Source organism: Bactrocera neohumeralis, chromosome 3 (genome assembly GCF_024586455.1).
Source record: "Bactrocera neohumeralis isolate Rockhampton chromosome 3, APGP_CSIRO_Bneo_wtdbg2-racon-allhic-juicebox.fasta_v2, whole genome shotgun sequence".
NCBI lineage: Eukaryota > Metazoa > Arthropoda > Insecta > Diptera > Tephritidae > Bactrocera > Bactrocera neohumeralis.
In genome coordinates this window covers 48,039,120-48,065,918 of record NC_065920.1, presented here as the reverse complement: position 1 = coordinate 48,065,918, position 26,799 = coordinate 48,039,120, and the positions used below count along the sequence as shown (strand labels likewise).

General features: G+C 37.5%; 1 protein-coding gene across 5 annotated transcripts in view; it reads left to right on the top strand.

Moving 5' to 3' along the window:
* The window catches only part of LOC126752518 (myosin-11), a 41,487-nt gene that overhangs the window by 2,798 nt on the left and 11,890 nt on the right, over nt 1-26,799 (top strand). For 3 of the 5 annotated variants that reach the window (XM_050463378.1, XM_050463379.1, XM_050463376.1), the window contains exons 2-6: nt 853-998; nt 19,442-19,667; nt 19,725-19,798; nt 25,247-25,440; nt 26,498-26,694. In XM_050463378.1, coding sequence (XP_050319335.1) covers nt 19,486-19,667; nt 19,725-19,798; nt 25,247-25,440; nt 26,498-26,694 — 647 coding nt within the window. In that variant the 5' untranslated portion in view covers nt 853-998; nt 19,442-19,485. The remainder of the gene's footprint in view (nt 1-852; nt 999-19,441; nt 19,668-19,724; nt 19,799-25,246; nt 25,441-26,497; nt 26,695-26,799) is intronic. The other 2 variants (XM_050463380.1, XM_050463377.1) reach the window with 1 other exon arrangement.

Sequence of the window (26,799 nt, the reverse complement as noted above, 5' to 3'; positions counted from 1 at the left end):
GTCAGCGTGTTCTCGACCCTCTTTGCATAATCTGTACCAATCAAAAGCACTCGCTCTCGACAAACAATTATAAGCGAAAGTCTTTTCCAATATTCTGAATGTTTCGTCACCACAAATTTGATTCTGCACACAAAATTTAATGATATTTCTTTGTTGAATAATTTCACTCATCGTAAAAAACGCCGAATCCACTTTTTGCACTTCAGAAAGAAGAGCATATACAAAGCACTAATGATTATTTTGATGTGACATTTGACACAGATGTCATTGACAGTCATACCAACCTAAAAAGAATAAATATCGACGAATGGGTTTTCGCGCGAAATTTAAATTAAAAAGTCTTACTATTTTTTGCCCACAGTAAGTTGTACGATTTGAAGAATTTTTTTTAGATATTATTGCATTGCCTTGGATAATAAACTGTGTAAATTTCGTGACGACACCTTGTCAAATAAAAAGTTGTCCATATAAGAACTTGATTTCGATCGTTAACTTTGTATTAAAAGAGTCTCGGAAGTTTTCTTGTAATACAAACTTCGTTGCAAATTGAATATAATTTTATATACCCCGTTCAGAGTATAAATAAGAAACTTCCATTAAATATCACTAAAAATCATACTAGAACACACTGGACGTCTTGCGCCGAGAATTCTAGGCCAGCAGAATTTTTTATAAAATAAAAAAATTTGAAAAAATAATACAAAATAATTAAAAAAGAATCTCCAAAAAAATTTTAAATATTAATATAAAAAAAATTTAGCATACCCTACAAAAAATTAAAAACAAAAATAATAAAAGAAATTATATAAATTTCCAATAAATAAAATTAATTACAAAACTCTCCCACACCAGGAACCATAAATACCGAAATTTTGACGGCATATTGCTAATAAAATAATTTGTATTGCTGTCGTCACCATCACCAGCCGCCATAACATCAGCAACAACATCAGCATCATCGTCAGCGCATCATCAGCGCCCCATCCCCCGCATAATCGGTGAGTATCCAGTGGCGCCAGTAATGATTGAGTATGCCATCATTAGAGCATATTGTCATTGTGTGCCCGTTTTTGCGGTGCGTCTTTTGTGTATTTTCCAAATGCGTTTACGTAAAATTCGGGATGAGCGGCCAAAAATAGGTTACGAGGGAATGCAACTAAAAAAAGCAAAAACAAAAAAAAATAATATTAAAAATAAAATTAAATTAGAGCAAGTATTTCCTGCTCGTATCTCTCCACGTAACTACATTTCGCGCAGAGAGCGCTTGCTCTCTCTGCTGACTTTGTGATTTCGTGGAATTATTTTTGCTTTATAAAAAAACATGCGCATTGTTTGGGAAATAACCCATTGCGCATATATTTTATGCTCACGTCGAAAGCACATCACTCTCCCTAAATAACATTCAGCGGCACTACTCAAACTTAATTGCCGAGCGTATGTTTTAACGGTTTCGTAAACAGTTTTGAAATCGTTCGTGCCGCTAGTTTGCGAAATACCACATGCACTCTTTTTTTGTTTTTGTGTATATCTAGTTTGTATATTTCGAAATTCATAAAATATATGTCCGTATATTGAAATTATATTCACCTGTTGACTGATTTTATACTAATCGGTTAATTGGTTTTCATAGCAGATGGTTTTATCAGCAACAATTCGAATACTCGAGTATATGCAGAAAATGAATAAATAAGATAATTTATTAAAGTTTTTTTTTTTTTTTGAAATTTAATCATTTATGATTTTTTCAAACATTAATTATAGTTCTTGCGCTTTCTGACGTTCGAAATACTCCTTATGGAATAAAATATATAAACCTAAAATGTAAATAAAACACAAAATATTTAATTATTCATCAATATTTATTTTGCCGCCTTCAAAGTAGTCCCCACATATGTAATAGCCATCGATTTTTCGAGACCTCGAAACACTTTTCATAAGCCCGTTTTGGGATGGCCTTCAGCTTCTTCATCGAATTTTGTTTTATCTCTTCGAACGACTGAAAACGATTCCACGTAGCGGCAATTTCAGTTTGAGGAACAAGAAAAAATCATACAGAGCCATATATGGTGTATACGGTCGTTGATCGATGATTTTCATTGCGTATTTGGTATAAAATTCGGTTACAATCGTGGCACAATCCGAAAAAAATTTAGCTTTATCGAGACGAGACGAGTCGAGCAAGAATGCGTTTCATACCCAAAATATCTACCAAAATTATTCGAATGCTCTCATGCTCTCTCTTCAACTCTTGCCTGACAATATCCTTCAGTTTTTTTATATTTTCATCAGTTAAAGAGGTCGAAGATCGTTCAGAACGAGGGATGTCTTCAACGATCTCTCGATCGTCTTTGAAGCCTTTGCACCACTCATAGGCTTGTGTTTTTGATAAAACTGAATCACCGTAAGCCTTTTCCAACATTTTCAACGATTACGCATACGAAATTTGGTTAGAAATATAATTTGAGACAAATTCTTTGTTCGATATTTTTATCCTTCGTAAAAATCGACTAATCTAGTATCGACTTAAGCAGCTGCTCTAAGCCCAGATATCTAGTATATGGGTGTCAGTGTCAATGGCTGACTTTTTATCGAAAACATCGGTCATTTTTATACAAGGTGTGTTCCAAAGTAAACAGGGCTTAAAAAATAACTAGAACTAATGGTTTTTTTGGCAAAATCAATTTATTTTATTCAAAATAGTCTCCTTCTGCTTCAATACAGCTTTTTGCACGGTCCAAAAGCATGTCGAACGAGTGTTTTAGCTCGTTGGCCGGTTTGGCCGCCAGTATGCCGGTGCAAGCTTTTATAATTGCCTCTACGTCTGCATAACGCTTTCCTTTCATGTGCAAATGCATTTTTCCGAAAAGGAAGAAGTCGCACGGTGCCATATCAGGTGAATACGGGGAGTGGTTAATGGTTAAAATGTGATTTTTGGTCAAATAATCATCCTTCGAATGTTGGATTCTGAGTAATTTTTGGTCGTCAGTCAATTTGTGCGCAATAAACCGTTCACACACCTTTCGTAAGCTCAAACGTTCGGTCAAATTGCGAGAAATCGATGTTTTGGAGATGCTCAATTCCATTTCAATGTATTTCAATGATGATTTCGGCTGATTTTTGATGTATTCACGCACACTTTCGATGGACTTTCCGGTGATCACGGATTTTGATTGGCTCACATGTTGATCGTCATTTATGTCCTCACGACCACTTTGAGAGACACTCCAGCCCAAAAATGCTACATGCATTACTATGTAGTATATTTTATACTTATATTAATTGATTTTATTTTGGTGGCCTATACATATACAGAATAAATCGGTGAAATTATGAATTACATAACTTAATAAAATAGCGTAAAGATATGTTCAAGTTTACCTTAGCTTATTTCCTAAAGTAAAGGCTATCTGCTCAGACCTTCCATAATTGACTGCGGATGCTTTTCAGAATCTATTGTGGTTTATAGCTGTATACAAAATACATCGGTCTAGACCTTGGTATAAAGCCCATAAGCCTAATATATTGATTTACTTCTTCTTTTGACATTATTCTTATAATTATAAGACATATTTAAGGCAAATTCTGTTCCTTGTTTGAGTTTATACCGGATATAAAGGGTGATCCATTCCGAGGTTCCCTACTTTTTGAAAGAAAAAAAAGCATTACATTCTTTGGCATTTATTTTTTGAAGATTATCTTTTTCAAATGTTGGCAGCGGCTACGTCTTATAGGGTTCATCCGTTGAGTCCAATTTTCGATAACTTGTTCAGTCATTTGGACTGGTAACTGTCGGATGACACACGTGATGTTTTGCTCCAATGGCTGAATCGAAGCGGGATTGTCCGCATAGACTTTAGACTTTGCATATCCCCACTGAAAAAAAGTCTAACGGTGTAATATCACACGATCATAGTGATCGATTGACCGACCCAAAACGTGAAATTATCTGCTCACCGAAGTGTTCTCTCAATAAATCCATTGATTGATGCCTTGAGTGGGAAGTGGCGCAGTTTTGTTGAAAATAAATGTCGCCGAGATCACAAGCTTCAATTTCAGGTATCAAATAGTCGGTTATCATGGCGCCATAACGGTCTTACCGGGATCATTTTTGAAGAAAAATGGACCGATGATTCCACCGGCACACAAACCACACTAAACCGTTGTTTTTTCTGGATGAAATGTCAGTTCTTGAATCTCTTCAGGTTACACTTCCTTTCAAATGTAGTCATTTTGCTTGTTTACATACTCATTGAGCCAGAAATGGGAGTGTATAGTTTTATTCACTTTACGGCTGTATGTATCACATGAAACTAATCGGGACAGATATAGGGTTATAATTCTGTTCAAACTATCAGAAGATGATGAAATTCTAGTGATTGTCTGTACGTCCGTTTGTCCGTCTATCTGTCTGTGCAAGGGATAACTTGGTTAAAAATTGAGATATCTCAATAAAACTTGGTACACGGGTAATACAAAAAGACTTTATAAGAGTTGAGATCAAAATTGGACAATGGGCGTGGCACCATTTTTCGATAAAATCGGCCAAATTTGGTATACGGTTATTATTTATTAGATCCATACATATATTACCCTAACATTTCTATGTTGCAGTGCAAAAACAAACGAAATCGGATTACAACCACGCCTACTTACCATATAACCCAATTTTAAATTCTAACGAATTCTTTCACTTTCCAAAATGCAAATCAAGCACTAATGAATGTATCGAAATAAAACTTTGTCCGAATAGTGCACTTAACCCATTTCCGGCCGCACTTAGTATGAAGAAAACTCGATGCTTTAAATTTTTTGAGATTTTTACATTAAGCCGTTTAGCCACGAGAATGTGGTCGAAAAGTCGATCATCAGCCGAAAACGATACTTACTAAAGTGAAACAGTATTTTATTAGAGTTTATCATTTAAAACGTTTATTTTGTTCAACTTTTCAATTTCACATTACATTTTATTTACAATAAAATATAGATATGTACATGTCATGAGTAAGTTTCGAACAACTTTTCTTGAAAGTTCAATATCTTATCTTTATATTTCATGGAATTGATTAAAACACAAAACATGTAGAACTGCATCGCATTTTGTATATTTATATGACGAATGTTTGTGACAATTTTGACAACGACGAGGCTCCTCTAATTTGTCAATGCCATGTCCAACTTTGTCTTTACGAACACTCTCCAGAACGGCGTCTTTGGATTTTCGAACTGTTGACTGCGGAATAGTTTCTGTAGCTTAATATCCCAAAGAGGTGAGGTGATTCATATATTTATGAGAAGTAAAGAAGTTGTCAAACGCAATACAATGTTTACGTGGTTCGTCAAGTTGGTTCAATAACTTTAGTACGACCATTTCACCTAAGCCGCAGTTTTTGTATTCGGGTTCTCGATTCTCATTTGCACCACTATACGGAATGAACGAATACAAATAGCCATCAGACGAACATAAAACCCAGTATTTGAAGCCAAATCGAATGGGTTTTTCTTTGCTAAGGAAATACCAAACTGCATGAATTTCTTATTCAAACGAATGTTCCACGGGGTCACTTTGGCGTACTTATCACTGGCATCTATAGTATGATTATCGCACACATGGAAATACTTCTTTATTAGTTTGAAACGATCACGAGCCATTGCGTCACGGATGATTTTGCACTCTTGCAAGATTGGCACGACCAATAATTTTCGATGCGCTGTGGCGTATTGTAGCCAGTCAAGAACAAAATTCCAATCAAACGGTGCATTTCCTCATCATCCATCTCAAATTTCAAGTCGATGTGATCGATTTTCGCGTAGTTCATCGTACATCGATCCGAATATTTGTTTATCTCATCATCGGTAAACAAGCTGAAAAGTTGAATTGGTGAGTACCCTCCTGTAGCGCGATAAAGACTTACGAAATGAGCTACACGAAAATATAAATGACCATGAAATTGCAATAAATGCATGCATGGAGAATGCGATTTGCGATTTCATGATCAGCGTGCCCCATAATCTCTCTTTGACTCTGATATCTTTTGCGAAACATTTTCAAGAGAAAACTCACTGTCAATATTTTACTCAAGAACGGATTACCTCACTACCACCAGCAGGGGGGCATACCTGCGAATCTTACTGGAAGACCTGCTCAGGCTCGTGGACAACAACCGACTAACTACCTGCTAGGGTTCCTTTTTATATTCGTGACCTAGGAAACTTCTGGAAAATAATATTCTAGAAATATCTGGAAAGAAAGCTCTTGAATGTTCCATGAAGTGGAAAAAGTATTTAGTGGATTTGTTCATTTTCTGAAATGTAATTACGAAAAACTGTGTGAACTGTAAGACGACGCTTTGTCCTGCATGTTTTTTATTATGATACTTCCTGCGTTGTTTGTGAAAGAACTCAGTAATCAAGAGTTTAACAAAACAATTTTCTGTTAAATTGAAACTACTTATATTGATGGCCATCATTCATTTGGAACATTGACACAAGACACAAAAATAATGAAGTAGAAATATAAGTCGTATCGTTTTCGGCTGGTGGTCGATTTATCAACCAGTTAGTTTTGCACATTCCTTATCATGCTATACTACAACCGATCTGCTGAAAAATAAATTCAGCGTGAAGTATGCGACAATCACTACAATAAATAGGAAGGTTTATTTCTTTCAATAATTTTCTCTATTTTTTCCGAATTTTTTGAAAAAATGTTGAAAAATGGGAAAAAAATAATTAATTTCCTTTTGTGTGAAGAATCAGAAAGATTGGCAAATGATCAAGACAAACATATCTCGTTCATTTTCGACTCCATTTTCACCTTGCTGGTCGAAAATCGATTTGGCTGTTTGGGAAAGGCATCTCAAGAACAATGGTTCCTATACCGAAGTAATTTTTTTGTGGGGCTAAGCATATATTCATCGTAGTTCCAGTTTGAATTCTTTATTCCTGTGGCATATACTATAAAATCAGAATAGGAATTCTGAGTTTTTGTAACAAAAAAGGATTGATTTGTAAGAAAGATAACTCATATGTCAAAAAATATTTGAGTTATTTTAATAAGATTGATGTCTTTTCAACATCGTTGTATTGATGATATAACTTAGAATCAAACCTTGTTTATCCATCTGAATATTCGCGAAATTCTTTTTGATTCGGTTACATGGTGAACTTAGCCCTTCAATAGAGAAAATTGTTTTTAGTTTTTATATATTCTTGCATTGCTTATTTTTGTTCAGGGACGATGCATATAATAAATTAAAGGGTTGTAAGTTTTTGTAAAATATATGTCAGAAGTAGTCGGTCTCGTCCGTGCTCCTTCAAAAACTAGGAGAAATGTTACGTAAAATTTGGGATATCTTTTCGGGTCTAAAAGACATGGCAATATTCGTGCTTTTTGTGTTCCTTCAAAACCAAGGAAATACCTTAAAGGATCACCAAATATAAAACGGAATGATTTTTGTGAAATCATAAAATTTTGCAAAATCTATTTTATTTTAAGTATCTTTTATTTGTGAAAAATTTCACAACAGTTCCACGCCTATCGTTCCAACGGCTCCCGCCCAAAATTGGGCTTATTTATCGCACTTTTTGTTGTTTAATGGCATCTTCAACCGATAAGGACGGCAGCCGCATTAATCGCTGATTTGGTGGCTTAATGCAAATGCACTATATGTGAACACACTGTTATGGACCGTATTTTTTCAAAATGCTGTTGCGCAAGCGCACGGTGAATGGCTTTCGCTATCTCGTTTTCATTGCCAAAAGAACTGAACTTTCGGTTAATGATTTCTCGAACAAGATGGCGTAAAATAGTTGGGAGCATTTTTTTTGAATGAAATTCGGAGAACAATCTCTCAAAAAATTTCCTAAGATATATTTAACGCCTTCCTAGATTTTTTGTATTGACCGAAATAAATTTTCCGAAATATTCAACGTATTCCAGCTTTGGAAGACAACATTTTGAATCAGGAAGTACCAATGCGCAAAAATTTTCGCACTATTAGAAATCTCGAATCGAAATGTCGACCAAGTTGCTGCCATTTTAAATGAAACTTTTTTTTCAAAAAGTAAATCAGTCGTAACCTGTTTCTTTTTGAAATAAGGAGACAATTTTTGCAAAAGTAAAAAATCCGTTTTTATCTCACACATTGACCGCTTATTTGTGCAAAAAAATGCTGTTTTTGTATAAAGTTCGTCGATAAACTTTTTGGGAGATGGATTGCATCTATACTATACTGGGGCTCAATACCATCTCGGTACAAATATTTATTAAAAAAAAAGTATCAAGCTCAAAATAATTATATATCTTTTGTAGTATATGGGAATTTGGAGAGTTTTTTTTTTTTGGCATTTACATATAGGCAATTTTATCCGTTCAGGTTTGAATTTTTTCATATATATGCAGATAGTATTGACCGATCTCGTTTTTCATTGAAATACCTGGAAATTCAAAAATAGTTGCATTAGGTATATGGGAGCTAAGGAAGGAATTGACCCGATTGAACCCGTTTTCGACACACAGATGTACCATCGTCAGGAAAGGATAGTTCCTGAATTTCAATTATATATCTCACACATTGACCGATATTTGTGGTATAAAGTCAACTATACTATACTGGGGCTCAAATATACGGTACTTAGGGCCTGAACAGTTTTTGTTGGATTTGGGCAATTTTTGGTTATACGACGGTATATTTCAAAGCCATTATTTGTGAAAAGTTTTATCCTGTTATATTTATTGATTCTTTGTTTGTACACTAGAAAGAAAAGATTCAAATGGAATTTAAATTTGTACTATATGGGAAGTAGGCGTGGTTGTAGTCCGATTTCGCCCGTTTTCGCACTGCGACATATGGGTGAAAAAAGATTTCCACAGATTAAGTCGGTCGGTTGGGTCCGGTGATACTAGATTTCACCTAAAAGTAGGCGGTACCACGCCTATCGTTCAACTTTTACAACGGCTCCCATAAAGACCTCTCATACCATCTCGGGTGTAAAATTTTATGACTATGGCATATTTATTTTTTTGCTTTTATTGATTTATCGCACTTTGAGTTGTTTTTAATAGTATCGTTATCAACCGATAGAGTGGACGGGGTTATCAACCGATTTCATCCATTACTCACTGTCACTGTCGGTAATAGTTCTTATACAAATTATCTTAAGTGAACTTGGCTGTTGTAGCTTTGGTGGCCTAGGATATGTATGCACAATAAACTTATTAGAAAATCTTTTCGCGATCGCCTATGCTAATTTAGAGTTTTATATCTCAATTTAGTGCTTAGTTAAGGTAATATACATATATGCTTTCGGTTAATAAGGCTTAGGACTTAAAAAAAAAACAGGACAAATGGTTTTTTTTGGCAAAATCAATTTATTTTATTCAAAATAGTCTCCTGCTTCAATACAGCTTTTGCACGGTCCTAAAGCATATCGAACGAGTGTTTTAGCTCGGTGGCCGGTATGGCCGCCAGTATGCCGGTGCAAGCCTTTTGAATGGCCTCTACGTCTGCATAACGCTTTCTTTTCATAGGCAAATGTATTTTTCCGAAAAGGAAGAAGTCGCACGGTGCCATATCAGGTGAATACGGGGAGTGGTTCATGGTTAAAATGCGATTTTTGGTCAAATAATCGGTCACAAGTGTCGACTGATGAGACAATTTTTGGTCGTCAGTCAATACGTGCGGAACAAACCGTGCACACACGTTTCGTAAGCCATTTCCATGAATTTCAATGATGATTTCGGCACAGTTTCGATGGAATTTCCGGTGATCACGGATTTTGATTGGCCCACATGTAGATCGTCATTTATGTCCTCACGACTTGTTTCATAAATTGAAACGTTTCGGTAAAAGTTTTACCAATTTTAAAAGAAAATTTAATGTTGGCTCTGTATTCGAAGCGCATTTCGCACCGATAACAGAAACATACTGACACTTAAAACGCAATAACTTCACTTCCAATCAATGAAATGTCATGAAATTCTCACAATCGATAAAGATAGTAGATTCTAACGAACCAGTCGACATATGGATGGCGCCACCAGGGGGCGCAAGATTTAAAAGCGCTGTTTACTTTGGAACACACCTTGTACATTATAAAAATATTATAAAAATAACGTGTCACGTTGTTTGTCCGCGATGGGCTCCTAAACTACTGAACCGATTTTAGTCAAATTTAGCACTGTGTTCAGTTCGAACCAATTTAGAAGATAGGAATTCATAAATAAAAAATACAGTGAGAGCTCTATTAAATAGACGTTCTATTAAGCGGACATCACCTTTAACTATGCACATTGTTGATGTTTTGTAAGTACACTCTTTTAAACGGATAACTCTGCTAACTGGACAGAAAGGCTGGTAATCAGAAATTGAGAAAGAAGCCTTAAATTCGTTATTTTTACTAATGAAATTTATTTGTATGAACATATTCAAAATTAAACTACGAGTACAATCCCTTGGATTCTTATACCGACAAAAACGTGTTCGCCTTTATTTGTAAATAAAATATTCACTGTATTTAATAGTTTATTATATGAATACCACAGCAAAGCGTGGCCGGATCCACTAATTGTACAAGGTCTGTCGCAAAAGAAACACAACTTTTTAAATATAACTGTTTCTGGTGGCGCCACCTCTTGGTGGGTATATGAAATATAAAGTTTGATCTCTTGTTGACATTTCGTAAAAATTTTAAGACAATTGGATAACTACAATCGATGTTATCGATCAAAAAGTGACAGCAGCTGTTGGTCATCGGTCGTAAAATGCAAAGAGCAAATATTAAATATTGTTTTAAACTTAGGAAAACGTTTACTGAAACATTTCAAATGATGAAAAAAGTTTATGGTGATCAGTGCCTATCCCGTAGTAATGTGCATGAGTAGTTTAAGCGATTCCAAGAAGGTCGTGAGGACCTCTGTGACGATCAGAAGTCGGTCGTCTTCAGAAGTCAAAAATAAAGACAATGCTGATTTGTTTTTACGATTCCGAGGGTATTGTACACCGAGAGTTCGTCCCACCTGGCCAAACGATTAATGCTGTGTTTTACCTTGGTGTTATGAAGCGTCTTTTGTCACGCATTCGTCGTGCTCGACCACAATATCGTGAGGCAGGGTCCTGGCGCCTGTTGCACGATAATGCGCCGTGTCATCAGTCGACGCTTGTCACTGATTTTTTGACAAAAAACTCCATATTAACCATTAATCACTCACCCTACTCACCTGATCTGGCACCCTGTGATTTTTACCTATTTGGAAAACTTCATTTGGCCATGAAAGGACACTGGTTTCAGGACATTTCAGCTATCCAAAAGGCGACGACCGATATTCTCAAGAGCATTCCGAAAAATGACCTTAAGCACTCATTTGAAATGCTAATTGACCGGGCTAAACGCTGTATCGAAGCACAAGGAAACTACTTTGAATAAAAAAATATAACTTTTGAAAAATATTAATTTTTTGTTGTTTTTTTTAACAGTCCTGTTTCTTTTGCGACAGACCTTGTATATACAAGTATAATACAGTATATATAACTGCTTAGATTTCGATCTTTTGGTTGACGTTTTGTATGTTGTAAGAGTATAAAAATTAAAAGAAATAGCCCTTACTTATTTTTTATTATTTTATTATATATATGCTTGATAAAACTCGAAAAATCCAATCTCGAATCCTGAGAAACGTACAGATTTTTTGAACGTGTCAGGAAGATGTCATATTATTCGAATTCTGTTCGTGTAGGTCAAATATTTTGTGAAATATGAAATTTTTCTTAAATACGAAAGGTGTCAGAGTTCGGTATGCAAAATATTAGCTTCTGAGACAAGGTTACCTGACTCTTCGTAATTTGTAAAATTTCGAACCAATTAATTTCATTATCCTGATCTTTTTGATGTAAAATTTATCCTATTCAGTCGTCTTTATTAAGATGTATAAATCTATGAGTAACATCATATACTATACATTGATAAATCTAATTGTTTACCAAGTTTTTGTATCGTTATGAAGAAGACGAGATCGTCGCCCTATTGGTGTCTACCTACGTTGTAGAATGTTAAGAATTTTTGCAAAGACCAGATATCCTCTGCACACACTCTCCATATAACGGTAATGTTGAAAACTTATTAGCACACTTTAAGTTAAATAACTAAATAAATACCTCAGCATCTTTAAATTTTACATCCATGACGCCTCAGGGTTTATACTATAAGAACCAAATGCGTTATATAACATTATATCGGCATTTTAATGTTACGCCTATTTCTCAAATAATACAATTTTTACTTCCATTTGATTTTTTGACTTTGCACCAACGGTGCATTGAAGATATGCCACCTCTTGACTAGGACCACAACTTTTAAAGACCTCTGAAACGATTTTAATATGAAAATGGTCGGTTAATACGTGAGATATATTATAGAAGTTGGGAAATAATCTTTATATGATTATAATGTACCGTTTTGTCAAAAATGGCTAAAATCGGTTCAATGCTTCCCTAACTCTCATATACCTTATGTACAGGGTCCACTCGAAGTGTAATCAACTTCAGACCGTTCGCGCAGCTGTCGCACTGGAATCAGCTGTTTATAAATTTGCTGAATGACAGTTCGGAGTATTGTTCACAAGTGTACAAAAGCGTTTTGCCAAAAGTAAACGCAAAAAAAGTGATCAGCGATGGAATTCAAACGTAATAGTGTGATTGCTTTATATTTAGCTGGAAAATCACAGCCAGCAATTGTTCGTGAGCTCAAACACCTTAATGTGAATAAAGTTTTTGTTTATCGCACCATCACTCGTTACAATGATACTGGTAGCATCGCAAATGGAGGATGATGATAGAGACAACGTCAAGTGAGATGGTTCGGAAAGTGAAGAAGCGACTTGAGCGAAATGCACGACGAAGTGCCAATCAAATGGCTAAAGAACTGAAAATATCCGACCGCAGCATCCGACGCATATTGAAAAATGAGCTCAAGATCAAGTCTTACAAGTTCCAAAAGGCCCATGATCTCACACCGAAGCAGTAACAAGTAAGACTTGAGAGAGCGAAACAGTTGCTTCGCTTGGCCATAAGTGGTAAAATTCCGAACATTGTGTTTTCTGATGAAAAAAATTTTTCCAATTGAGCAATTCGAAACTCTCAAAACGGGTTTACTTTACCGACCGTTCATACGAGAATCTAAGTCATCGGTTGGCCACCAGGAGGCAGCACCCGCCACAAATAATGGTTTGGGCCGCTGTCACTGCAGATGGGCGCTCTCCAATTGTTTTTATCGAGGCTGGCGTCAAAGTAAATGCGACATATTATCGGGAAAGTGTTGTGGAGGCTGCTTTGAAGCCGTGGGCAAACAAACATTTCGGTCGCAAACCATGGACGTTTCAACAAGACTCAGCACCGTCTCACAAAGCGCGAGTGAACCAAGAATGGCTGAAAAATAACGTTCCGAACTTAATTACGACCACACAATGGCTCTCGAAATCACCAGATGCGAAGCCAATGGATTATTCTCTTTGAGCCATTTTGGAGAGCAAGGTCCGAAGTAAAAAATACACCAGTCTCGAGATGCTGAAGAAAGCCATTGTCCGTGAGTGGGCCAAAATACCGGCAAGTCACATTCGGACAGCTTGCGATTCGTTTTTGACCATCTCAAGGCCATAGTTAAGGCAAAAGGTGGTCATATCGAGCAAAAGTGCATTGGTCCTGAATTTATGATTATTTTAACACATTTTGTACTTTAAAATAAATAAAAATAATTTTCTAAACCAAATTTATGGCTCTTTTTAATTGGTTACACTTCGAGTGCCGGACCCTGCAAAGATAACTGATAACTGGCGAATGACACACGTGATATTTTGTTCCAAGGTCTGAATCGAAGCGGTATTGGCCGCATTTCAGGCTTAAAAAATCCCCAGAGGAAAAAGTCTAACGGTGTGATATCGTACGATCTTGGGGGTCAATCGACCGGAATCGAAAAACGTGAAATTATCTGGTCGCTGAAGAGTTCTCCCAATAAATTAATTGAGTGGCGCCGTCTTGTTGAAACCAAATGTCGCCGAGACCACGAAGTTATAATTTTTGTAGAAATATGGACCGATGACTACACCGGGCACAAACCACACTAAACCGTTGTGTTTTCTAGATGAAATGGCAGCTCTTGAATCTCTTCAGGTTGCTCTCGTCTCAAATACCTCAATTTTGCTTGTTTATATACTAATTGAGCCTAAAAAGGAACTCATCGCTGAACAAAGTTTGGCTCGAAAATGTCGGATGTTCTTGGAACTTTTTAAGAGCCTATGGAGCTACGACACATCGCTTAGGAAGGTCGAGCGGCTTCAGTTCTTGCACAAGCTGTATCTTATACGTTTTCAATTTAAGATCTCGACGTAAAATGCGCCAAGTCGTTCACTGCGAGTTGCTGCGAACGGCGCCGAATCGACTCTCTACGGTCTTCATGTACACTCTCAGCTACGGCTGCTATATTTTCTTCACTGCGTGCTGGACGTGGTATATTCGGTCGAATACATATTATTCAATAATGAATGCTGGGTCCCAAGATGGGTGATAGTTTTGCGAATAGTGCATACGTTCAGTAGGCCGATTATGTTGACTACAAGTTGAGCGAGGCGCACGAAACACTTTCCTTACAGAACGTGAATTTTCGTAATGAAGCTGAACGATTTGTAAATGTTGTACAGAAGTAAATAAAATGCCAAACAATACTGAATGAACCAAATAATAATAAAATTATGTACCATTTTGGTCGACCACTTATTGCCATTTTCCCGCTAGAGACATTATTCCATAAGTGTAAAACTGCGACACGTAATTATCACAGGCTTCTCTTGAAGCCAACCTTATTTCATTAAGGAAGTTCTGCATTAACCGAAAGAAATGGTAGTCCAATGAGGCAAGGTCAGGGTTATATGGTTGATGGAAGACGAAGACCTTTCTGTTGGTCAGTTCTGGCCGTTTTTTTCGATTGCTTGCTTCAATCTCATCAGTTGTTGACAGTAAAATGTGAAATCAATCGTTCGACCAGGCTGGAGCAGCTCATAGCGGATGATTCCTTTCAAATCCCACTAAATACTCAAAATCAAACTTGTCGAGACGTCAATCCTAGGTTTGCGACCGTTTGTTTAGCTTCACTACGCTTGGTACTACCATGATCTTTTTTTCACATTATTGTTCGTATTTGATCCACTTTTCGTCTCCGTTACAATTCGCTTCAGAAATGGTTCGATTTCATTTCGTTTCAGCAAAGAATCGCAGATGCTAATTCGGTCCATTAAATTTTTCACAGACAATTCATGTGGTATCGAAACATCGAGCTTCATATTGTAGCCAGCCTTTTTTAAATGGTTCAAGCCCGTTTGATGATGAATTTTAAGTTCCTAAACGCTGTCATGGCTGCATATGTGAGGGTCCCGGTCAATCTTTTCCATAATATCATCGACTTTTTCAACGATCGGTCGATCAGAGCGAGTTGCATCTTTCATATCGAAATTTCCAGAACAGAAGCGAGCGAACCATTGTTGTGCTACACGAACTGATACAGCATCGTCTCCGTAAATTTCACAAATTTCATTGATGGCTTGCGTGGCATTCTTCCCTTTTTTATACAAAAATTTCAGAATATAGCGAATTTCTTCATTATTGTCACACATTTTTGAACAGCTATAACTTTTTTTCAACTTCCCCGAATTTAATTTTGATTAAATAAAGCTTAAAATATCACCTTTCCAACACTATATGGTATGACACAATGTGATTGGTAGCACTGGAGATATACGACTACAACGACATCTATCTACCTTTTTCGACTATCCAATATAATAATTTTCATCACTCTAGACTTTATGCCCAATATTTCAGAGTGCGAATTATCTTCTTACCTTAAATTGGGTGTAAGCATGTTCTCGGATATATTTGAGTAATGCCAAATGTTGATGTAATCAGTCCAGACCTTCCCCGGGCCACAATATACTCGATATGGAGGTTTTTGCGTTTTACACCTGACTCACTATTTTAATGAAATTGAACAGTAGTCTTACTTATAAAATTGATCTATAGTCTTGGGCCTTGTCCTTAGTACTGTTTGAGCTTTAAAGATAAAATACGCCAGTTTTGCCAGGCAGATGAAAATGTGTTCCATTAGGGTAACTGGCTCACACATAGCGATAGTAACTCACAAGAAGCTCTGGAAGCTTTGTTGGGAGGTTCTTATGCAACCATATTTCCATTCAAACTAGACACCAACTGATTCCTACCCGTTTCTGTATATGACGAAGGATTTTGCTGGTGAAATTTGATCCACAACAAAGCTTGTTCCAGTTTTTTTTTACCTATAGGGACGAAGCTTTATCTGCACATTTGATCACAATCAGATCATTCTAATTATGGATTTATTTCAAATAGACCTTATATATAGCATATTGAAAGTTCACTTACTTTATGCAGAACCGAACGTTGAAAATTCATTGTCCTTTTAAGAATATACAAATCTATTAAATTCCCCCGGTAAATGATATTACAAAAAACTGTGTTTTACTAAGTTGAAAGGACTATCTTTAATTCTTCTTCTTCTTTATTGGCGTAGACACCGCTTACGCGATTATAGCCGAGTTAACAACAGCGCGCCAGTCGTTTCTTCTTTTCGCTACGTGGCGCCAATTGGATATTCCAAGCGAAGCCAGGTCCTTCTCCACTTGGTCCTTCCAACGGAGTGGAGGTCTTCCTCTTCCTCTGCTTCCTCCGGCGGGTACTGCGTCGAATACTTTCAGAGCTGGAGTGTTTTCGTCCATCCGGACAACATGACCTAGCCAGCGTAGCCGCTGTCGTTTAATTCGCTGAACTATGTCGATGTCGTCGTATATCTCATACAGCTCATCGTTCCATCGAATGCGATATTCGCCGTGGCTAACGCGCAAAGGACCATAAATCTTTCGCAGAACTTTTCTCTCGAAAACTCGTAACGTCGACTCATCAGTTGTTGACATCGTCCAAGCCTCTGCACCATATAGCAGGACGGGAATTATGAGCGACTTATAGAGTTTGGTTTTTGTTCGTCGAGAGAGGACTTTACTTTTCAATTGCCTACTCAGTCCGAAGTAGTGCCTGTTGGCAAGAGCAATTCTGTGTTGGATTTCCAGGCTGAAATTGTTGGTGGTGTTAATACTGGTTCATAAATAGACGAAATTATCTACAACTTCAAAGTTATGACTGTCGACAGTGACGTGAGAACCAAGTCGCGAGTGCGACGACTGTTTGTTTGATGACAGCAGATATTTCGTCTTGCCCTCGTTCACTACCAGACCCATTTTCTGTGCTTCCTTGTCCAGCCTGGAGAAAGCAGAACTAACGGCGCGGGTGTTGAGGCCGATGATGTCAATATCGTCGGCATACGCCAGCAGCTGTACACCCTTATAGAAGATGGTACCTTCTCTGTTTAGTTCTGCAGCTCGAACTATTTTCTCCAGAAGCAGGTTGAAGAAGTCGCACTATAGGGAGTCACCTTGTCTGAAACCTCGTTTGGTATCGAACGGCTCGGAGAGGTCCTTCCCGATCCTGACGGAGCTTTTGGTGTTGCTCAACGTCAGTTTACACAGCCGTATAAGTTTTGCGGGGATACCAAATTCAGACATCGCAGCATAAAAGCAGCTCCTTTTCGTGCTGTCGATTCTTCTTTCACGAGTCTTTTCCAAGATTTGGCGCATGGTGAATATCTGGTCGGTTGTTGATTTTCCAGGTCTGAAGACACACTGATAAGGTCCAATCAGTTTGTTGACGGTGGGCTTTAATCTTTCACACAATACGCTCGTTAAAACCTTATATGCGATGTTGAGGAGGCTGATCCCACGGTAGTTGGCGTAGATTGTGGGGTCTCCTTTTTTATGGATTGGGCATAGCACACTTAAATTCCAATCGTTGGGCATGCTTTCTTCCGACCATATTTTACAAAGAAGCTGATGCATGCTCCCTATTAGTTCTTCGCCGCCGTGTTTGAATAGCTCGGCCGGCAGTTCGTCGGCCCCTGCCGCTTTGTTGTTCTTGAGGCGGGCAATTGCTATTCGAACTTCTTCATGGTCGGGTAATGGAGCGTCTGCTCCATCGTCATCGATTGGGGAATCGGGTTCTCCTTCTCCTGGTGTTGTGCGTTCACTGCCATTCAGCAGGCTGGAGAAGTGTTCCCTCCATAATTTAAGTATGCTCTGGGCATCAGTGACTAGATCACCTTTGGGGGTTCTACAAGAGTATGCTTCGGTCTTGAAACCTTCTGTAAGCCGCATTACCCCTTTCGGCCAGTTTATCAAGCTCTTCGTACTCACGCATTTCAGTCTCTTTCTTCTTCTGTCTGCAAATGCGTCTCGCTTCCCTCTTCAACTCTCGGTATCTATCCCATCCCGCACGTGTAGTGGTCGATCGTAACGTTGCGAGGTAGGCAGCCCGTTTTCTCTCCGCTGCGACACGGCACTCCTCGTCGTACCAGCTGTTCTTTTGCACTTTCCGAAAACCAATGGTTTCGGTTGCAGCTGTACGTAAGGAATTTGAAATGCCGTCCCACAGTTCTCTTATACCGAGTTGTTGACGAGTGCTCTCAGAGAGCAGGAGTGCAAGCCGAGTAGAAAATCGTTTGGCTGTCTGTTGTGATTGCAGCTTCTCGACGTCGAACCTTCCTTGTGTTTGGTGGCGTGCGTTTTTTGCTGCACAGAGGCGGGTGCGAATCTTAGCTGCAACAACATAGTGGTCCGAGTCGATGTTAGGACCTCGAAGCGCACGCACATCTAAAACACTGGAGACGTGTCTTCCGTCTATCGCAACATGATCGATCTGGTTGGTAGTTTTTCGATCCGGAGACAGCCAGGTAGCTTGATGAATCTTCTTATGCTGGAATCTAGTACTACAGATAACCATATTTCGGGCCCCGGCGAAGTCAATCAGCCTCAACCCATTTGGGGATGTTTCGTCGTGGAGGCTGAATTTACCGACCGTAGTGCCAAAGATACCTTCTTTGCTCACCCTGGCGTTAAAGTCGCCGAGCACGATTTTGACATCGTGGCGAGGGCAGCTCTCACAAGCGCGCTCCAAGCGCTAATAGAAGGCATCTTTGGTCACATCGATACTTATGCGAACGAATTTTGGAATTGGAAAAATCCTCCGTCGTGATGGCCATTCGAGTTTTCTTCGATTTAGCTTTTATATCCTCAATTAGCCTCACAAACGCGGATCTCAAATACTAATGAATATTTTGACGTGAAATTTTACATAGATGTCACTAACAGCACTACAAACTTACAGAAAATTTACCGATTCGAAAAACACGCGAAGTATTAATTAAAAATTCGCCTTTCAATTTGATCACATGTTCTTTATAAAATCTTTTATTTGTTTTTACAATATTTCTCAAAATATAATTGCTCTTCTGCTAATCTATTTCTTTCCATTTACAGTTAAAAATTGAAAATTTTATATTCCACAACGATTTCCTCTCTAAATGCATCATTTGTATCCGTCGTTAAAAGGTGACCAATTATGTCCGCTGGGGTTCCATCCCCAGACCCGCTATCCGACACGCTGCAAACGTTGCTTTCGTGACTACAAAGAGCATGGCGGTCGGCGGGGTATTGAAGATGTGGCCGTCTCATCGCCTAACTTAACGGACGGCGGCAATTCCAGGTAATTTACTAAAAGTATCTCCACAATTTTGATTACAAACGAAATTCTTCCGCTTAGACCATCATCGCGCACGTGGACCTCTACACAGAATCTGTCGAGTTTTAATGGCACGGGGAGTAGTAATGATATCGGTATGCAATTGGATCTCCCATATATTTATATAATTTCAGTAACTTTAAACTTTTTGAAAACAAGAGTATATATTTTTATATGCAGCTTGCTTATTTTGAATTTTGACCATGGCTGTAACACAAACATCATGCACACATTTCGGTCTCACATTCCCATGTAAATAACGTTACAAAATTGCTCATACACACATACATATATGTCTAATTTTTTTCTCTATTGTATATTTACTAAATCTTCGAAATTTTACTAATCTTATACGAACTGTTTTTGGGGACTTAATATAAATTTTTAATGTGAACTGATTTCATACTATAATTTTTTAGAGACTATAGATTAGATGTTAGATAAACAGTAATGAGATCACGAATAATTTGTGAATTTTTTCGCTCCAGAATCGACAGTTTTGGTTATTTACCTCGCCGCTCAGATGAAAGTGAGTCTCATCGGAGAAGTTGATTTTTTTAAATCTGACTTTTGTTTCTCTAGATCAGTGTTTCCCAAAGTGGGCGATAACGCCCCCTTGTGGGCGCTACAGGTGTCAAGGGGGGCGGTAAGAGACCCAGAAAGAAAAGAACTCTTTAAATCTTTTATGTGGAAAATAAAAAAAAGGATCTTATCAAATGTATTTCTGGGGAAAATAAAATAAGGATAAAGATCATTTTTTACAAATGTATTTCTGGGAAAAATAAGGTAATACGAAAAGGAGAAAGATCCTTTTTTTACAAATGTATTTCTAGGAAAAATAAGAATTCATATTTTTGGACTACTATATAATAATTGTGCTTAAGCATTCCTATATAAACAATGTAATATTTATTTTATATTCATTTGTGGTTTTGGGCGCAATAGATGAGCATTACTTACGCCTCCTTTACACTACTCGCGAAGTTAAACGTATTTCTCAAAGCAAAACAATTTTGGAAGTAAAAAAGAAGAGACGGCAATACTGTGAGGATTTCAATCGTTTGTTGTTTCATACTGAAGTTCGTTAGCTATCAAGAGGCAATTGTCTGACTCGATTCTACAACCTGTTTGACTCTGTTATAGAGTTCTTGGAAACTAAAGATACAGAATTTCAAGACAAGCTCATAACATCAAAGAATGATATAGCTTACATGACAGAGCTGTATAAATTATTCAACGACATGAATCTCCAACTGCAAGGCGATAAACTAAATTTATTTAAAACAAAAAACGTCGTTGCTGCTTTCGCAGCCAAACTGCTTCTACACAAAAAGAATCTGGGCAGACGTGAGTTTCACAATTTTCCGAATTTATCAGTATCATGCAGTAACGACGAATTGTTTGCCTACTGCCAACATTTGGAAAACCTCCACATTGACTTCACCGAACGATACCAGGACATTTTGAACTTGGAAATACCAGACTGGGTGTTGGTTCCGTTTTCAAATGTCAACACAGCAATGTCACCTCAGTTGGAAGAAGAACTTATAGAATTGACAACAAACAAGGAAATAAAAATCAAGTTCAAAAATGGTTACCAAGAATTTTGGCTACAAAAACCGATCTCGCAATTGTACCCTGGATTGTGGTCAATCGTTCAACGATTCTTGATAGCATTCCCTTCGTCATATTTGTGTGAATGTGGATTTAGTGCTGTGACAACACTGCTAACTAAAAATAGAAATCGTTTGCTTGTTACCGAACGTGGCGACTTGCGACTGTTCTTAAGTATATTGGAACCTGATATTAACAAACTTATTAAACATCATCAGATTCATCCTTCACATTAGTTTTTATATATTGATCGATTATTTTAGTTTTATTTTTTAATAAAATATTCTCTGTTTTAATACTATAAAGTTGTGTTTCAACAATCATTCTTATTGGCAGGTGGAGCCCGTAAGAGTTAACTTGAGAACTAAGCGCCGCTCTATGTTACCTACTGCGCGCAAGTTTCAAGTTGCTGGTTATAGTAAAAGTTTCGTTTTGAATTCTCCGTTAATATACATAAGTATATAGGTCACAATAATTAATTTGAAGTTATAGTGGTTTTTAAATAGGTGAAAAAATGGGGGCGCTAAAAAAATATTTATTCTCAAAGTGGGCGGTAGACAAAATAAGTTTGGAAACCACTGCTCTAGATGAACTTTACAAACCGTATGAAAGCACATTTTCCAATAGTAGCTTGTAAGCTATAAATGTAAATTTTCGTTTAATTGAGTTCAAGAACATGCTATGTATTGACTACTTAAACTATATCAGTCTAAAATCAGTTCACAACATATTATTAACATTAACATTATTATTTTATAATAAGTAGTACTATATGTTGGTTTAGAACCAAGCTTCTTTATGTATACTATATAAAAAAGGGTGACTAAATTGATTTATTTCTTCCGAAATTTAATTCAATGAATTGAAATTGCCGCGAAGACTGGAAGAGTCTCAAGTGGAAACCCTAGTGCTGATAACATTTGGCCAAACACTTTTTCAAAAAACTTATGATATTGCTAAGGCGTGATCCATTTCGAGGTTCCCTACCTTTTTAAGGAAAAAACACAGCAACTTTAAATATAATGGGGAATGTTCATTATTATTCAAAAGAACATTCTTTGGTATTTATTTTTTGAAAATTTTTTTCAAATGATGGCCGCGGTTACGTCTGAGATGGTCCATCCGTTGAGTTCAATTCTCGATGACTCGTTCGAGTATATTGACTGGTAACTGGTTGAAATCAAATGACGCCGAGATAACGAACTTCAGTTTCAGGCACTAAATAGTCGGTTATCATGGCGTAATAACGGTCGCCTTTGACAGTTAAATCTTAGCGGCATCATTTTTGAAGAAATATGGAACGATAATTCCACCGGGCAAAAAGCACACCAGACTGTTGGTTTTTCTGAATGAAATGACAGCTCTTGAATCTCTTCAGACTGCTCTTCGTCTCGAAATTTTGTTTAAAAACGTCGGATCTTTTTGGAACTTTCCAAGAATGTCAATGTCGCTTGGGAAGGTTCAGTTTGTCGAGCGGCTTCAGTTTTTACACAAGCTGTAGCTTGAACGATTCGAGTTAAGATGTCGTCGTAATATGCGCCAAGTCATTCCATACCTCAGTCCGAGTTTCTGTGAACGATACCGAATAAACCCTCCTCGGTCTTGGTATACAAGGTCTGTCGCAAAAGAAACACAACTTTTTAAATATAACTGTTTCTGGTGGCGCCACCTATTGGTGGGTATATGAAATAAAAAGTTTGATCTCTTGTTGACATTTCGTAAAAATTTTAAGACAATTGGATAACTAAAATCGATGTTATCGATCAAAAAGTGACAGCAGCTGTTGGTCATCGGTCGTAAGTTTACGGTGATCAGTGCCTATCCCGTAGTAATGTGCATGAGTGGTTTAAGCGATTCCAAGAAGGTCGTGAGAACCTCTGTGACGATCAGAAGTCGGTCGTCTTCAGAAGTCAAAAATAAAGACAATGCTGATTTGTTTTTTCGATTCCGAGGATATTGTACACCGAGAGTTCGTCCCACCTGGCCAAACGATTAATGCTGTGTTTTACCTTGGTGTTATGAAGCGTCTTTTGTCACGCATTCGTCGTGCTCGACCACAATATCGTGAGGCAGGGTCCTGGCGCTTGTTGCACGATAATGCGCCGTGTCATCGGTCGACGCTTGTCACTGATTTTTTGACAAAAAACTCCATATTAACCATTTAATATGGAGTTAAATCTAACTCACCCTACTCACCTGATCTGGCACCCTGTGATTTTTACCTATTTGGAAAACTTCATTTGCCCATGAAAGGGCACTGGTTTCAGGACATTTCAGCTATCCAAAAGGCGACGACCGATACGGATATTCTCAAGAGCATTCCGAAACATGACCTTAAACACTCATTTGAAATGCTAATTGACCGGGCTAAACGCTGTATCGAAGCACAAGGAACCTACTTTGAATAAAAAAATATAAATTTTGAAAAATATTAATTTTTTGTTGCGAATATTATCCCATAATAAATGCTGGATCTGAAGGTGGGTGATGGTTTTGCGTGTAGTATGCTCAGTTGGCTGATTATGTTGGCCATAAGTTGAGCGAAGTCCTCGAAATAATGGGTTGTCAAAAAAGTCTTGCGGTATTTTCGCTAGTTGGCACTGAAAGCGCGTAGTTCTAGTTTTATTCGTTGCATCGGGTCATGCTATACTTTTTTGGAAAGCTCATTTCATGCGCTAACATGTGTTTGATTGATTGTCGTTTCTTTTAAGTCGTTCGTGAGTTATAGTGTCACAAACATGGAGCAAAATAAAGAGAAAATACGGCATATTTTACAGTACTACTACGATAAAGGCAAAAATGCATCTCAAGCCGCCAATAAAATTTGTGCAGTTTATGGACCCGATACAGTTTCCATTTCCACCGCACAACGATGGTTTCAACGTTTTCGTTCTGGTGTAGAGGTGGTAGAAGGTGCGCCACGCTCCGGAAGGCCTGTCGTCGAAAATTGCGATAAAATCGCTGAATTGGTCGAAAGAGACCGGCATAGTAGCAGCCGTAGCATCGGTCAAGAGCTGGGCATGAGTTATCAAAAATTCATTTCAATTTTAATAAAAAAAAATCAATAAAAATACCGCACGACTTTCTTGACAACCCATTATATTCTTTACAAAACGTGAATTTTCGTAATGAAGCTGAGCGATTTGTAAACGTTATTTAAGTGCAAGTCTTTCTACAATGAAATACCAAACAATACTGAACAAAACTAACATGACAGCTTGGCATAACTCACGCGTGATCTGTCAGAAAAGGCTATTGAAAAAAGTATCTCTACTTGGATCACCCGTTACTTTCTTTTTAAATTCCTTTTTCGCTGGTGTTTTTTCTTGTTATGATAATGCTATAACTTCCAGTGCCTAAAATTGATTACAGATATTGATATTTGGTCACCCTTTATTTGCATTTTTGATTACATAAAACGTAATATTATTTGTTTATTGTACTTTTTTCATTAAATTAAATTTTTCGAACATTTCACAACAATTTTTTGTATGTTGGCAATTTCAACACACTAAAAACTATGAAAACACTTTCGTCGCTGCCGAATGTGGACAACAACATTTGGTTTCTACTGTAATTTTGTGGATACCAACAACAATATTTGTATGAACATAATTTCAATTACATCTTAACGTAATCGTGCTCGTAAACGTAAACGTACTATATCTTTGGCTAATCAAAAAAAAAAAATACAAAAAAAAAAACAATAACAAAAATCATATAAACTAAAAACAAACATCGTCATCGTTCGCAATCGTGTAATTATACCGTAAATGTGGACTCACCGCACGGCAACGCACTCGACTGCATACAATTGCACCGCACTGCACCGCATCGCATCGTATTGTATCGTAAAAACTTGTTTAACATCGTAACATGAACGCTAAATGCATACAACAACAATATGTTGGTCTTATTATACTAAATAGTTGTTCACTTTAATGTAGAACTAAAGCGGCGTCCACAATCATGGGCCTCCACACCGGACATCGACGAAGCGGACGAACAGACGACAAAGGCCAACTCGCGTCCCAGTGGTCGTTCGCAGCAAAACGATGTGGACGTGACATTGAAGTTACCGGTACCTCCACGACGGCATACAACGGCGCTGGATATAAAGGAGGTAAACAAATGATCTGCTAGTTATAAAAAAATTTGAGTTCTCGAAATAGGCACTGCGCTTGAAGCTTGGAGAAATACTCCAGACGACACTTGGCGGATGTTTCAAAAAGTTTTCTCAATATCTCCATATTAGACAATAAGTTCTAGAGCCAGCGTAGCCCATAGTCATTGTGGGAATCGAGCTCGGTAAATATAGGCTATGCCATCATCGGGTAACTTAATGCTCTCTTAAAGTTCTTCTCGATGGTGAAATAGAGTCTCAAAAAATTCCTTTATAACACTAATTTAGTCTGTAGTTGGGGATTTTTCTGAGACTTTGACAATGCTCATATCGGTGCTAAAAACGTCCACACTTGTGAAAACCCCGTCAGGTTAGGTAAATAGGCTGATTTCTCGCGAGGCCCCCGTCCGTTGTAATGCCCAGAGCTTCTACCTAAATAAAAGTGACAGTCGCAAATCGAGAAAACGTCTAGATGGTGCAAAAATTTATTAAGGCATAGAAAGTTCCGAGATATTTACGTCTGATCTTCCTCATTGTAACTTTGACAAGTTGAGTCCTCCAAAATCTTTAGCCTCACCGTATGAGTGCTAATGTGAAAGTGCCCAGTTTGAACACCTATCATTGCATAACAAAGTTAAATGCTAGTGATCTTCTTTTAAGCAATTGGTAGTTCGAATAGCTCAACTCAAAAATAAAACACTAAGCTTTCATAACATAAAAATACTTTTCTTACTCTGGGTCACCTTGTCACTGTTTACTCATTTACTATGGGGATATGACGATCATATTAAGATAATAATGAACCACTATTCGCACGAGGAAGCTGTAAACTGTTTCGACTAACCTCAATTTCATAAATAGCTTTGAATATATTATCGCTAGGTGTGGCATCATAATCCTATCTTTGAACAACAAAAATATGTGTAAATGAAAGGTAGTCATAAGCTATAGAGCTGCGTTTAGTTTTCTCCAATATCTCAATGTTACCAAATTTTTTCCTTCAGAATATTAAGATTGTTCTATACATATATTTTTAATAAATATGGTTGATATATAGGTAGAGGATTCCACATCAAAGACAGCATCCTCATCTTCTACATCATCACCTTCGCGTTCTAGTATTCCGGAGGATCTAATTATCCTTTCCACAGACAGCCTCGCCGAACGGGTACGTAAAATGAATTTGTTGAAGAAACAGCGCCAAAACTCCCGAGAATCCAGTCGAGAACGTTCCATACCCAAGAAGAGCGATGAGTAAGTTAACTAATAACAATGTGTGCATTTGCCGCTGCTGTGTAGATATTGAATGTGCTAGTGCTTCATGTTTGGTTTTGTCCACGCTTTTTGTTTGTCTTTCCC